Source organism: Acinonyx jubatus, chromosome B4 (assembly GCF_027475565.1).
Source record: "Acinonyx jubatus isolate Ajub_Pintada_27869175 chromosome B4, VMU_Ajub_asm_v1.0, whole genome shotgun sequence".
NCBI classification, from domain to species: domain Eukaryota; kingdom Metazoa; phylum Chordata; class Mammalia; order Carnivora; family Felidae; genus Acinonyx; species Acinonyx jubatus.
In genome coordinates this window covers 68,410,648-68,423,080 of record NC_069387.1, presented here as the reverse complement: position 1 = coordinate 68,423,080, position 12,433 = coordinate 68,410,648, and the positions used below count along the sequence as shown (strand labels likewise).

Below are 12,433 nucleotides of genomic sequence, written 5' to 3'. Positions count from 1 at the left end.
AAACCAAGAGATATTTTAATCTTTATGTTACTAGAGTACTCAGTTGCATCAGACATTGATGACCCCAAACGTGGTTTAAAAATTTTTATTTTCCATCACTTACATAAAAGCCGAGGGTTCTGACCTCGGTTCACTGCTCTTGTCTAACTACATCCTCTCCTTGGACAATCTCAATTTTGAATGTAGCTCCTCCCTTGAAACCATTCCTTCTATATGCCAGTCTCAGGTAATGGTATTATTTTACACACAGTAAACAAAAACCCGGATATTTCCCTTGTCTTTATTCCCACATCCAACAACCACACCTTGCTGATTTTTCACTTCCTGAGCATTTATCAAATTTAACCCTTTTTCTCCAATCCCCTCTCTACTTCACGTATTCATTCCTTGTTCCATCTCCAGTGCCACCTTTAAAAAGTCATCCTCTAGAGTAAAAAACAAAACATTCCAATTGGGTTACCTTAGCCTGTATACCAAGTTAAAATTTTCCAAGAGCTCCCCACTGTGAATAGAATAAAGCTCTATTTTTAAAACTGCTTATTCAGACTTTTTAGCTATAATTTAAAATTCACAATTTCCTAGGTCACATATAAGCATCCATTAATACCTCTACACATCCTGCTTTATACAGCTTGCTTATGCCTCTCCTTCTGTAGGAACATGTTTCCCATTACTCTTCTTCTGGTTAACTCTTAATTTTCCTTCAAGTTTTGTTCATATTATCTGCTCCTACAGGAAATCTTTAATAAAACCCCAGAACAAGGTAAATGCTTCTTTATTTGTCTTCCGACAGCATTTTATGCAACTTCAGAATATATCATACTAGGCTATCTTCTTGCGCATCTATCTCACTCACTAGATTGGAAGCTAGTGATATAAGCAGTGGCCTATACAAAGTAAACATGTAAGCATTTATACCACTAAACTAATAAATCAAAATGTTTGATACTATTTTTCTCTGTTAAAATTGTGTATTACCTAAGAAGACAGAATCACTATAATAAAATTACAAATTAAGTGTTTTAAAAAAATTAATAGGTATAAAAATATTGAACTATTTAATCAAAATGTTCCTATGTGGGGGCGCCTGGGTGGCTGAGTCGGTTAAGCATCAGACTTCAGCTCAGGTCATGACCTCGTGGTTCATGAGTTCAAACCCCACATCAGGCTCTGTACTGACAGCTCAGAGACTGGAGCCTGCTTCGGATTCTGTGTTTCCCTCTCTCTCTGCCCCTCCCCAGCTTGCATTCTCTCTCTCTCTCTCAAAATATAAACATTAAAAATTTTTTCATATGTGAATACAGAAAAAAAAAACCTTCAGCATTTAAAAATAAAGTATGCTGGACACTTGGTGACACTCTTGTTGTAGTTCGGTTTTTGTTGTTGTTGTTGTTGTTATTTTAGAGAGAGAGAGAGAGAATGCACAAGCAGGGGCAAGGGGCAGAGGAAGAGAATCCTAAGCAGGTTCCACGCTCAGCATGAAGCCCGACACAAGGCTCAATTCCATGACCACGGGGTCATGACCTAAGCAGAAATCAAGAATCAGACTCAATAAACTGAGCCACCCAGCTGCCCCTCTTGTTCCATATTTCCAAATACTATTTAATACTTTACATCAGTTCCATCCTCAAGTTTATTCTAAGACCTCATAACTACAGGGGGAAAATTACTGTTAAAACCTACCTCATTCAGTCTAAATTAATAACCCTTGGTAAAGTAGGACATGTTCCTTGAATATAAAATGAAATGGATTCTAATCTATTCTGAATTTTGTCTACAAGTGTGTTTTGAACAGAGATAATAAAAACACTGTCTATATAGAACCATGATGAATAGGTGATAACACACTTAAAATGTGGACAAATTATCAGGTAAGTGGCTCTATTAAATAAGAAAGTGGTAACTTCCAGAGTGAGGGTGGGGGTGTGGGAGGATGATAGAAAACAATACATTCCCTTTTCCTTTATTAGCTGTTATTTAATCCAGTTGCTTCCAATGATCCCACACTTATTTGACATGAAACCCTAATATATAGATGTTGGATTTATAAAGCACATAATGTCCTACAACATGAAACACATAAAACAGAAAGTGAAAAAGATTCATTATAAACCGAAAGTTCCACAACCAGCGATAGACCTATGGAAGATGGTGCAAGCAACGTGGCCCAGCAGCAGCCAGTGATGGCAACCTGCAAAAGTAAAGTGGTGGAGAGAGCAAGAAGGAAGATCCAAGGGACCAGAAGACTAACTACATACAAAAATGTGAGCAAAAATATTGAGGACACTGGTTTTAAGTCTGGGATCAGATTTTACCCTACTTACAAGCTAGTAAGTTAGACTGTTAGTATTTTATGGATATTGGTAGCAGACACAAGACTCCTGGGACAAACAACTTTTTTCTCAGCACAGCAAGCAACACAGCACTGGCTTGTTTGCACCAGCTCCCCGTGGTACCAAGTCCCACAGGAGTGATGTTATATAAGCCAAGATCAATACTACACACAGGGTGGGTTTGGTTCAGAACTAGGGAACACTGAACTTGGGGAAGCCACTATTTTTACACCAGGCAAAAAGCAAGCCTGCTCTTTGACACATAGGAAGGCATTACCTTATCTTTCAAGACTGCTCACTACAAATTCATGGGTAAAAGATGGTCAGGGCCTTGCATTCTTGGCTTATCTTCGTTAAAATTAAAACGTTGAACATTGAAGAATATTACCAAAAGAATAGAATACTGCAAACCATATATCTGATAAAGATTTCAGTAGCAGAATATGTAAAGAACTTTTCTAAACCTCAAAAACAAAAAGACAACCTAACTGTAAAATGGACCCAAAAATGAGTAGATAATTCTTCAAAGAAAATATACAAATGACCAATAAGCACAGAAAGTGGTGCTCATCATGAACCAATAGGGAAATGCAAATCAAAACCATAAGATACCACTTCACACTTACCAAGATGGCAACAATAATAACAACAAAATGATAAGGATAATATGTCAATTATACCTCAAAAAAAAAATTCATGTAAAGCCTCTGGAAACAAAAACAATTAAAAGGATGTGAACAACATGCTGATTATACCTCAAAAAAAAAAAAAAAAAAAGCCTCCAGAAAAGCCTATGTTATAAAACACACCCATATTAACATGATTTATCTAACTACAGTAAATGACTTGCCATAAATGAAAAACTGCCTGAGAGTCAGGTAGACGGCATAATGTAATTTACACCTATCTCATGAAATAAGTAAATTAATGGTGGAAAAGAGCAAAGGAAATGTTGAAATTGTTAATATGTACAGGGCTCCACTGAAAATCTTCATAAAATCATTTAAAAGAAAATACAGGAAATATTTATTTAAATGAAAAGAGACATTGCATGCACTGAATTTCAAAAGCAGCATTCATTTTCATATATACACATACTAGATTTAGCTAAAACTAGATCATGTTCCTTTTTTTTTTAAAGGTCTTAACGAATATAAGTTTCAACAAGATTTCATTGAGCTGTAGTTCAGCACTGAGTTTCCAAGGGAAACCTTCTAGGGAAGACCCCCACCGCAATTATTCACCCAAGCATAATCCCAAACTCTCTACCTCCCTTCCTTTCATCTCAGGTGTTGTTTTTTTTTTTAATGTTTATTTATTTTTGAGAGACAGAGAGAGACAGAACACAAGCAGGAGAGGGGCAGAGAGAGAGGGAGACACAGATTTCAAAGCAAGCCTCAAACCCATGAACTATGAGATCATGACCTGAGTTGGAGCCAGACGCTTAACCAATTGAGCCACCCAGGCACCCCTCACCTCAGGTTTTAAAGAAGAAACATACAAAAGCTGTGCCACACCAACCCTCCAACTCCTCTCTGCTGCCTCTTACCTTTTCTCTATGTATTCAATGCCAGCTGATGTCACACCTGAAATAGAATCATCCCCCCTGCCTATAAAACTTTCTTCAAGGAACAAGAAACCAAAGCCCGATTCAAAGATCACTTTTATGCCATCGATTCCTCCAAATTTCTCTCTAGACCTGACCTCTATGCAATTTTATTCCCACTCGCTGTCTGCCAGACTCCAGCAACTCAGATGTCCACTAGTACCTGTGCTTCAGCCAGAATGGCCTCATCAGTTGCATACCATGCACTTGCTTATCATGTGCCAGCCACTTAAATAGTCTGCCTTCAGCTCTATCCATCTCTTCCCACAGAAATGCTAACCCGCCTTCAGGATTCAACACAAATGATCTCTCCTCCTCAGTCTGTCCTCATCATCCTACTTAGCATCATTCTTCTGAATTCCTTCAGTGTCATTACTTACCACAGAAAGTACAACCCACCCCACTCTCCTCTACATTAGTTGTTTCAGAGTATTTCTTCCTTCCCTTTTCTGACCACAAAGAACATAACCTCCTTCTACTAGCTTTTACTCACTTTAATTCTCACAACACCATGTAATAGTTTAAAAAATACACAATGAATAAATGAATCAATCATTTCATTACATAGATAGTGCCTGTGAATATTTTAGGCGATAACTTGCTAAGGCTATATCATATTTACAAAATAACTAGAACCTGAAAGAACTGTAATCCAGGTTTCAATTTAAAAAAAAAACTTAACAGAGGGGTGCCTGGGTGGCTCAGTCAGTTGACTGACTTCGGCTCAGGTCATGATCTCACAGTTTGTGAGTTCGAGCCCTGCATCGGGCTCTGTGCAGACAGCTTGGAGCCTGGAGCTTGTTTCAGATTCTGTGTCTCCCTTGCTCTCTGCTCCTCCCCTCCTCACGCTCTGTCTCTCTCTCAAAAATAAATAAATATTAAAAAAAATTTTTAAACACTTAACAGAATGCCCTTACACACACACACACACAATAAAAGGAATATAAAAAGTGGCGGTGAGTATGTGAAGAAACTGGGACCCTCATACACTGGTAGGAATGTAAAATGTTACAGGCACTACAGAAATCAGTTTGGTCGTTCCTCAAAAAGCTAAACAGACAAGTACCATATGACCCAGCAATTCCACTCCTAGGTACGAGCCCAAAAGAATCTAAGACAGAGACTCAAAACAGATACTTATGCGTCGATGTTCACTGCAGCATTATTTACAAGAGCCAAGTGGTAGAAACAACCCAAGTATCCTACAGAAGATGAATCAATAAAATATGGTAAATACATAACATGGAATACTATTCATCAATAAAAAGGAACAATGTTTTGACATGTTATACCACGGATGAACCTTGAAAACATCATGCTAGGGGTGCCTGGGTGGCTCAGTTGGTTGGACATTCAACTCGTGATTTCGGCTCAGGTCACGATCTCATGGTTTGTGGATTTGAGCCCCATGTCAGACTCTGTGCTGACAGTACAGAGCCTGCTTGGGATTCTCTCCCTCCCTCTCTCTCACCCCTATCCCACTCAGGCACTCTCTCTTGCTCTCAAAATAAATAAACGCTTAAAAATCACTTTAAAAAAATCATGCTAAGTGATAGAAGCCAGACATAAAAGGACAAATACTGTATGATTCCACTTACATGAAATACCTAGAATAGAAAAATTCTTAAAGACAAAAAGTTGAATGTGGTTGACATGGTCTGTGGTTAAGCAGGCACAAGGAATTATTGTTTGACAGTTAAAGTATAATTTTTGTTTGGGATGATAAAAAAAAGTTTTGAAAATAGTGGTGCTGGTTATCCAACATTGTGAATGTAATTAATGCCAGTGAGTTGTATACTTAAAAACTGTGAAAAAGGCATATTTTGTATCATACATATGCCACTACAACAAAGTATTTTTTGAAAAAAACACAGAAGCTACCTTGAAGGGATTCTCACTGACCAACTCTAGGCATCAAAATAATGATAGGAACAGACTGTAACACACTGAGTAAAAAAGGAATCCATGAGTCCATACTGATATAAACAAAGTTTTATTTGTTTTTTCTTAAAGGTGATGGAGAGAAAGCTCTTTCTTACAATTGATACCAGGTAACAGCATGCATAATAAATATAGAAAGAACAATCTATTACAAAATCACCATTAAAAACCATTATATTAATAATTCAGCCAGGACACCTGGGTGGCTTAGTCAGTTAAGTGTCCGGCTCTTGGTTTTGGCTCAGGTCATGATCTCATAGTTCATGAGTTTGAGCCCCACATGGGACTCTGCACTGATGGCTCCAAGCCTGCTTGGGATTCTCTGTCTCCCTCTCTCTCTCTGCCCCTCCTGCATTCATTCTATCTCTCTCTCTCCCTTTCCCCTCTCAAAATAAATAAATAACCTTAAAAATAATAATAATTCAGGCTACTACTAGCGGGTGAAAATGGGATGAAGAATGGTATACTCATATAGTTTCAAACTATTTCTGTTCCCACAGAACACTAATTTCAGGGGAGGAGGCTAACTTCACAGTGAAGAAATTTTGCAGACCCCATCTTAAGTGATGAAAGTCAACAATACCAAAAAGGGGATGAAATGACAACCTATGCAACCAAACAAGATGCAATAAAAAGAATACAGCATCACTTCAGGGACTGCCCTGACAAAAATGCATAACTTAAATCTAATCGTGAACATTAGACAAACCTAAATTTGAAAACATTCTAAAAAATGCCCACCCTATATTCATCTTGCCCATAACAATGAGCCATAAAAATCAAGGAAAAGACTGAGGAACTGTTCCAGATTAAAGAAGTCTACAAAAAAATGACCTGTAAATTCAGAATAGATCTTTTTGCTAAAAAACACATTATTGGGGCATTGTGGGAGACATTACTGGGGGTCTCTGGTGGAAGATTATAGCAGTTTTTTAAATTATTCTTGCAACTTTTCTATAAATTTAAAAACGGTTTCAAATAAAATGTTCTAAATATCCTAATATTTTCTTTCCACAATACAAAGAATTATCACGTACACCCAACAAAACACTAAATTAAAATATTTTCCTAAATACTCAGAACCATATCCTCTTACAACCACCCTCTGCATGGTTTACAATGCAGCTATTTTCCCCCTAGAACAAAGTTATTTCCTATTCACAAAGTCTTTAAGCTTGGAACTCTTCAATGAGGCCACCTAATTAAGGGAACAATGTACAGACAGAATGATGCTAGCCTGTAAAAGCAGTAGCTTCTGTGATAACGTAATACCTGAAATGTTACTGAAGACACCCAGACAGCAAGTGAAGGTGAAAGAAAATGTGGAAGAAGCCATCTATACAACACTAACCTGTTTTATTTTTCTTCATAAGAATTAGGTTTTGTTTTTTATCTGTTTACTATCTACAATTCATATTAAAATGTAGGCCAATAAGAGAACCTTTTTATCCACGGAGCTAAAAGGATACCTGACATATACCAGTCTCCCAATAAATATTTATCAAATGAATGAATATACCATATACAATGAACTCTATACCAAAAAATTTCAAACAACAGAGTATAAGTACAGGCAACACTCTCTGATCACAGAATGAATAGAATATACTGTGTCAGAATCAGTAAAAAAAAAAAAAAAATTGCTATCTATCAGACTCTATGGGACACAGTTACAGCAATTCTTAAAAGAAACTCCAAAATTCTGATGAATCACTAAATTCTATTCTTGAAATCATTATTATAGTGTATGTTAACTAACTTGGATTTAAATTAAAAAAAAAGAAAAGAGCAATTAGGAATCACAACAAAAAAAGAAATTCCAAAATGCTACTTATATTATACTTATAAATAAGAAAAACAAACTGAGTAACCAAATTAAAATGTTAGATTTTTTCAAAAATAGATACATAAGTGTCTATGAAAATGTAAAATATATCTGCCCTATGACCCAGAAATTCCACTGTTGACAGTCTATCACATAGAAAGCAAAGTACTATTTCACAATGACATTATATACTCAGATTTATTACGACAAAACTTTGTACTGGAAACAAAGTGAATATTCATCAACAGATGAACAACTAATTATTTGGTATGTCCACAAGATGGAATAGAACTCAGCCATTAAAAAGATTCAAATAAAAGTTAAACCAAATAACCTGGAGGGATTTCCACAAGCCACTGAATGAGAAACACAACTTAGAGAAGAGTATGTATAATATGATCTCATTAACAACAAATACCCCAAATGTTTGTGAATATAGAGAAAAATACAGAACATACACCAAACTGTTCACATGGCTGTGGGAAACGAGGAGTCCCATATATGATATCCTATTTCATTTATGTAAAATTATATACACATGCAGGAAAATAATAAAGTGCTAAAAAAGACAAGAAGGGAAAATAAAGATAGAAACATACCATTATTTTAAAAACTGAAAACAATGTAACCAAAAATCAACCTGAGAACTGTTTCTTTAGAGTGAATATAAGCCATGAGCTCATCTAATCAAAAGAGTTTTTCTTACACTTTTGCTTTTCATATTTAGGACTTCATTACACCAGATATTTTGACACACCAGGTTTTCAATTTCACTTTTTCTCCCCCAAATGATGGCAGCTTGACCCAGCACTGTATTCCTTCCCCATTTGATTTGAAGTGCCACTGTTGCTATATCCCAAATTCCTAGATATACTCTAGGTTTGTTTCTAGACTCCCTATTCTATTTCACAGTTTACAATACTACAGGTTGAGAAGTTATGATAGTATATTGAGTCTTCACATCTTTTTCAAGGCTATTTTTGCCATTTGGCCCTTTACTCCATGGTAATTTTAGAAACAACTTGCCAACTTCCATGGGAAAAAAATCTAGAATTTGGAATGGAACCAAACTAAAGGAACACCTGAATTGGAGAACTGGTATGTTCGTGATACAGTCTCTTCCCAACCACGGATGTCACACACACGTTGTGCCCTTTTTTTTTTAACGTTTATTTATTTTTTGAGACAGCATGAGCAGGGGAGGCGTGGGAAGGTGCGGGGGCAGGCAGAGAATCCCAAGTAGGATCCTTGGTGTGTGTCCTTCAGAAATGACGTGCCATTTCAACTACATAGGTCTCACACAATTTTGTTAGATTTATTCCTATCACTCCTTATAGTTTTTACGCCAAAGCAAATATTTTTAAATTACATTTTCTAACTTATGCTAACAGCTATTAAACTAAACTTTGCTAATTTCCTAATAGTTCTAATAGTGATGGACTCTCTTGGATTTTCTACATAGATAATTTATTGTCTGTAAAAAGTTTTCTTTCATTCTAACCCTTATAATTTTTATATATTTTTCTTGTCTAACTGTAGAGGCTGAGGCCTCCATTACCATGATAAATAGAAGCAGTGATAACAGGCATCTTTGCTTCATTCTCATTTTAAAGCAAATGCTTCTAACTTTATCATTCAGTACAAATCCCCATTTATTAGATAAAGGAAATTCTCTTCCACTCGTAGGTAAGAGTCTTTATTATTACTGTGTTAAGTTTAACACAGTAATTAAATTTTATTAAAGTATCAAGACACCTGGGTGGCTCAGTCGGTTAAGTCATCTGACTCTTGCTTTCCACTCAGGTCATGATCTCATGGTTCACGGGATCAAGCCCTGAGTGAGGTTCCACACTGACCTGACCTGAGCATGGAGCCTGCTTGGGATTGATTCATTCTCTCTCTCTCTCTCTCTCTCTCTCTCTCAAAATAAACTTAAAAAAAAAAAAAGTATTTTTCAGCATCTATTTTCTCTATTATTTCTTTTAAGAGAGGCAGTCCGCCATGGGTTCAGACCATCCCTGCACATCCCTACCGTGTACTCCAAATTGCAAGACCTAACCATCTGCTGACACTGAACAGTTTCTATAACTGGTCATACAATGAAATACGTCAAGGTGACCACAGCATAACCACCGCGTGACTACTCACTCTCAGTGAAAGAAGGCTGGCTTGCTTGCTTCCTGTTTACTACAAAAAAGTAGCAAGCTCTTGACACTGTGTTCCTCAGCTGCAGTGCATCCCATTTTATGCACGACCACCATCTCTGCCCACCACATCACTCTATGGGACTTGAGGGCAGGGAACCAGCACTACCATGCCAATGCGCCTGATGACTGCTGGGCCGTGAGCAAGAAACTGCCTTGCTCTAATCCACGGAATCCTGTTGTCTACTTCTGGCACCTAGAGTTGTAGCAGTTGATGCCTTTCCATTCTCCATAGGTTATTCTCTGACAGTTCACAAGAAATCTTTAAAAAGCTCCTTTTAGAACTTCTACTACTTCCTTTGTGAAGTTATTAAAAACAACAACAAAAAAACTTGACTGAATCTGTCCATCTTTTTTTTCCTAACTATTCTATCAGATGTCTCTATAATTAACCAAGGCTAACAACAACTGAGGTCCTTCCAAAATGTGTCTTTCCAATAGAACTTTACTTATCAAAATAAAGCAACTAAGAAAATGCCTTATAGTAAAAGAAATTCTGGGGGCACCTGGGTGGCTCAGTCAATTAAGTGTCTGACTTGTGAATTTGGCTCAGGTCATGATCTCATAGTTCATGGAATCAAGCCCTGCATTGGGTTCTATGCTGACAGTACAGAGCCTGCCTGGGATTCTCTCTCCCTCTCTCTCTGCCCCTCCCCTGCTCATGCTCTCTCTCTCTCTCAAAAATAAATATTTAAAAATAAATAAATAAGAATAAAGGAAACTTTGTAATGACTCAAATATTCTAGATGGAAAAAAAAAAGCCTTAACTTTCTAATTAAGTAAACAGATACCTTATAATCCACATCACACATTAGAGATAATTTAATAATTTTATAAGAATATACCAATAGTTCAAACACTATTTTTTGTTATCAATTACAAAATGCCAATAGATACAGAATGTTGGCTGTTAGTGCTATTATATTAATCACAAAAATATAATGTTTGTTGCTTTCAAAATTCTGAATCCTAATTAAAAATATTTCATCTATAAGCAGTGAGGTTTGATTTCAACCTCAGACGTCTCAGTGAATCAAGTATTGGAGTGGTTACGGTACTATGTTTATCTTTTTACCTGTATTCAGGCTGTCGGCTTGCGGAATGATCATCTCTTGTCCACCTGTAGCCAGATTCATCCTGTAAAATAAAAGAGCTCCTTAGGCATTTGTTTATATTATTTAGGTCAAGTAGGATACATCTAACAGTACTACTGGAAACGAGTCTCTAAGACCAAAATAAAATGAGGACAAAAACACCTCTCTAAATCTGAGCTTCAAAGGCATGAAGAAGAAAAAAAAAATACAGCAAGTCACCCATATCAACAAGTGACTTAGCGGACTGACAACCTGTGGAACCATTTATCTGCATGAAAATGCTTACGGTACTTCTTTGGTAGGCCTAACAGCCTTATTGCCAAAAACATACACCAACATCACAACAGCTAAGGACTGCTATAAGAACAAAGGCTCGATTTAAATTTAATCAAGCACACAGGTCTCTTTATTTTCGTTCTGTCAAGTTCTTTCACCAAGTTTCAAATTCAAAACCAGGAAACATTTGTTACTTTCCCACTTGTTCAAATTTTCTTTTCTCATCTTGACTCCCATTAAAATCCATAATTTGGAAATAATATAATAGGAAACCATCACCTACTGATAAGTTAAATTAGAGCAACATGTGGCACTAAGTTTAAGATTAATCAAAACAAGCATTTTGTCCTCTAAAACTGATACATTTGAAAGGTACGGTACACACACACACACACACACAGTAATCCATGCCCAATTACTTTAAAATTATATGTAGAACAATATAATGTGAATTATTTATAATCAGAAATACTTATTCAGCTAAAATAAATACTATTTTCATCTTCCTCTTTAGTATCATATACTCTACTTACATAAGAGTTATGTATTCATCATTTTTCTTCTCAACAGTAAATACAAAGAAACAAAAAACAATATACAAAAAGATAAAGAAAATTCAACAGCTCTAATAAGATATTGGATAAAGTTAGTTTATATAACTGAACTCAAGATAACTTAGTATCACGAGAGTTCTAAGGATCTCAAGTGGGGTTATTTTTGTTTGAAGAGAATTTAAAGAGAAAATGTTGCACAAAGTATGAATGAACACAATTTGTAATAAAAAACTATTGTTGAGGCACTATTATGCTACAAGGTTTTAGGGGAAAAAATCATATTCATGAGGGTTCAAATACAAATTGGTCCAATGAATCCAAAATTCCCTATTTATATTAAATGGCCACATTTAGTTTTCACAAGAGGGATAACAATCTTATGCAAGGCCAAATTTTTTTCTTCCTCAGACTACCTGGAAGAATAACTCCAAAGGCAAAGTCCAGTATTTCTAGGATAGAGACAATGCATAATGTTTACTTTTCAACACCAAATTCGTCTTCCTAAAGGAACAGCACATTTAAAAATTGAAAAAAACATGAATCAATTCTATGAGAAAGAAGCTGTGCACTCCCAACTTTAAAACTACAGGAAAACACTGA

At 36.2% G+C, this 12,433-nt stretch overlaps 1 protein-coding gene across 9 annotated transcripts in view; it reads right to left on the bottom strand.

The window, feature by feature from the left end:
• PPHLN1 (periphilin 1) overlaps positions 1 to 12,433 on the bottom strand; it is a 142,893-nt gene that overhangs the window by 104,115 nt on the left and 26,345 nt on the right. For all 9 annotated transcript variants that reach the window (XM_015075946.3, XM_027035922.2, XM_015075943.3 and 6 more), the window contains one exon: positions 10,985 to 11,046. In XM_015075946.3, coding sequence (XP_014931432.1) covers positions 10,985 to 11,046 — 62 coding nt within the window. The remainder of the gene's footprint in view (positions 1 to 10,984; positions 11,047 to 12,433) is intronic.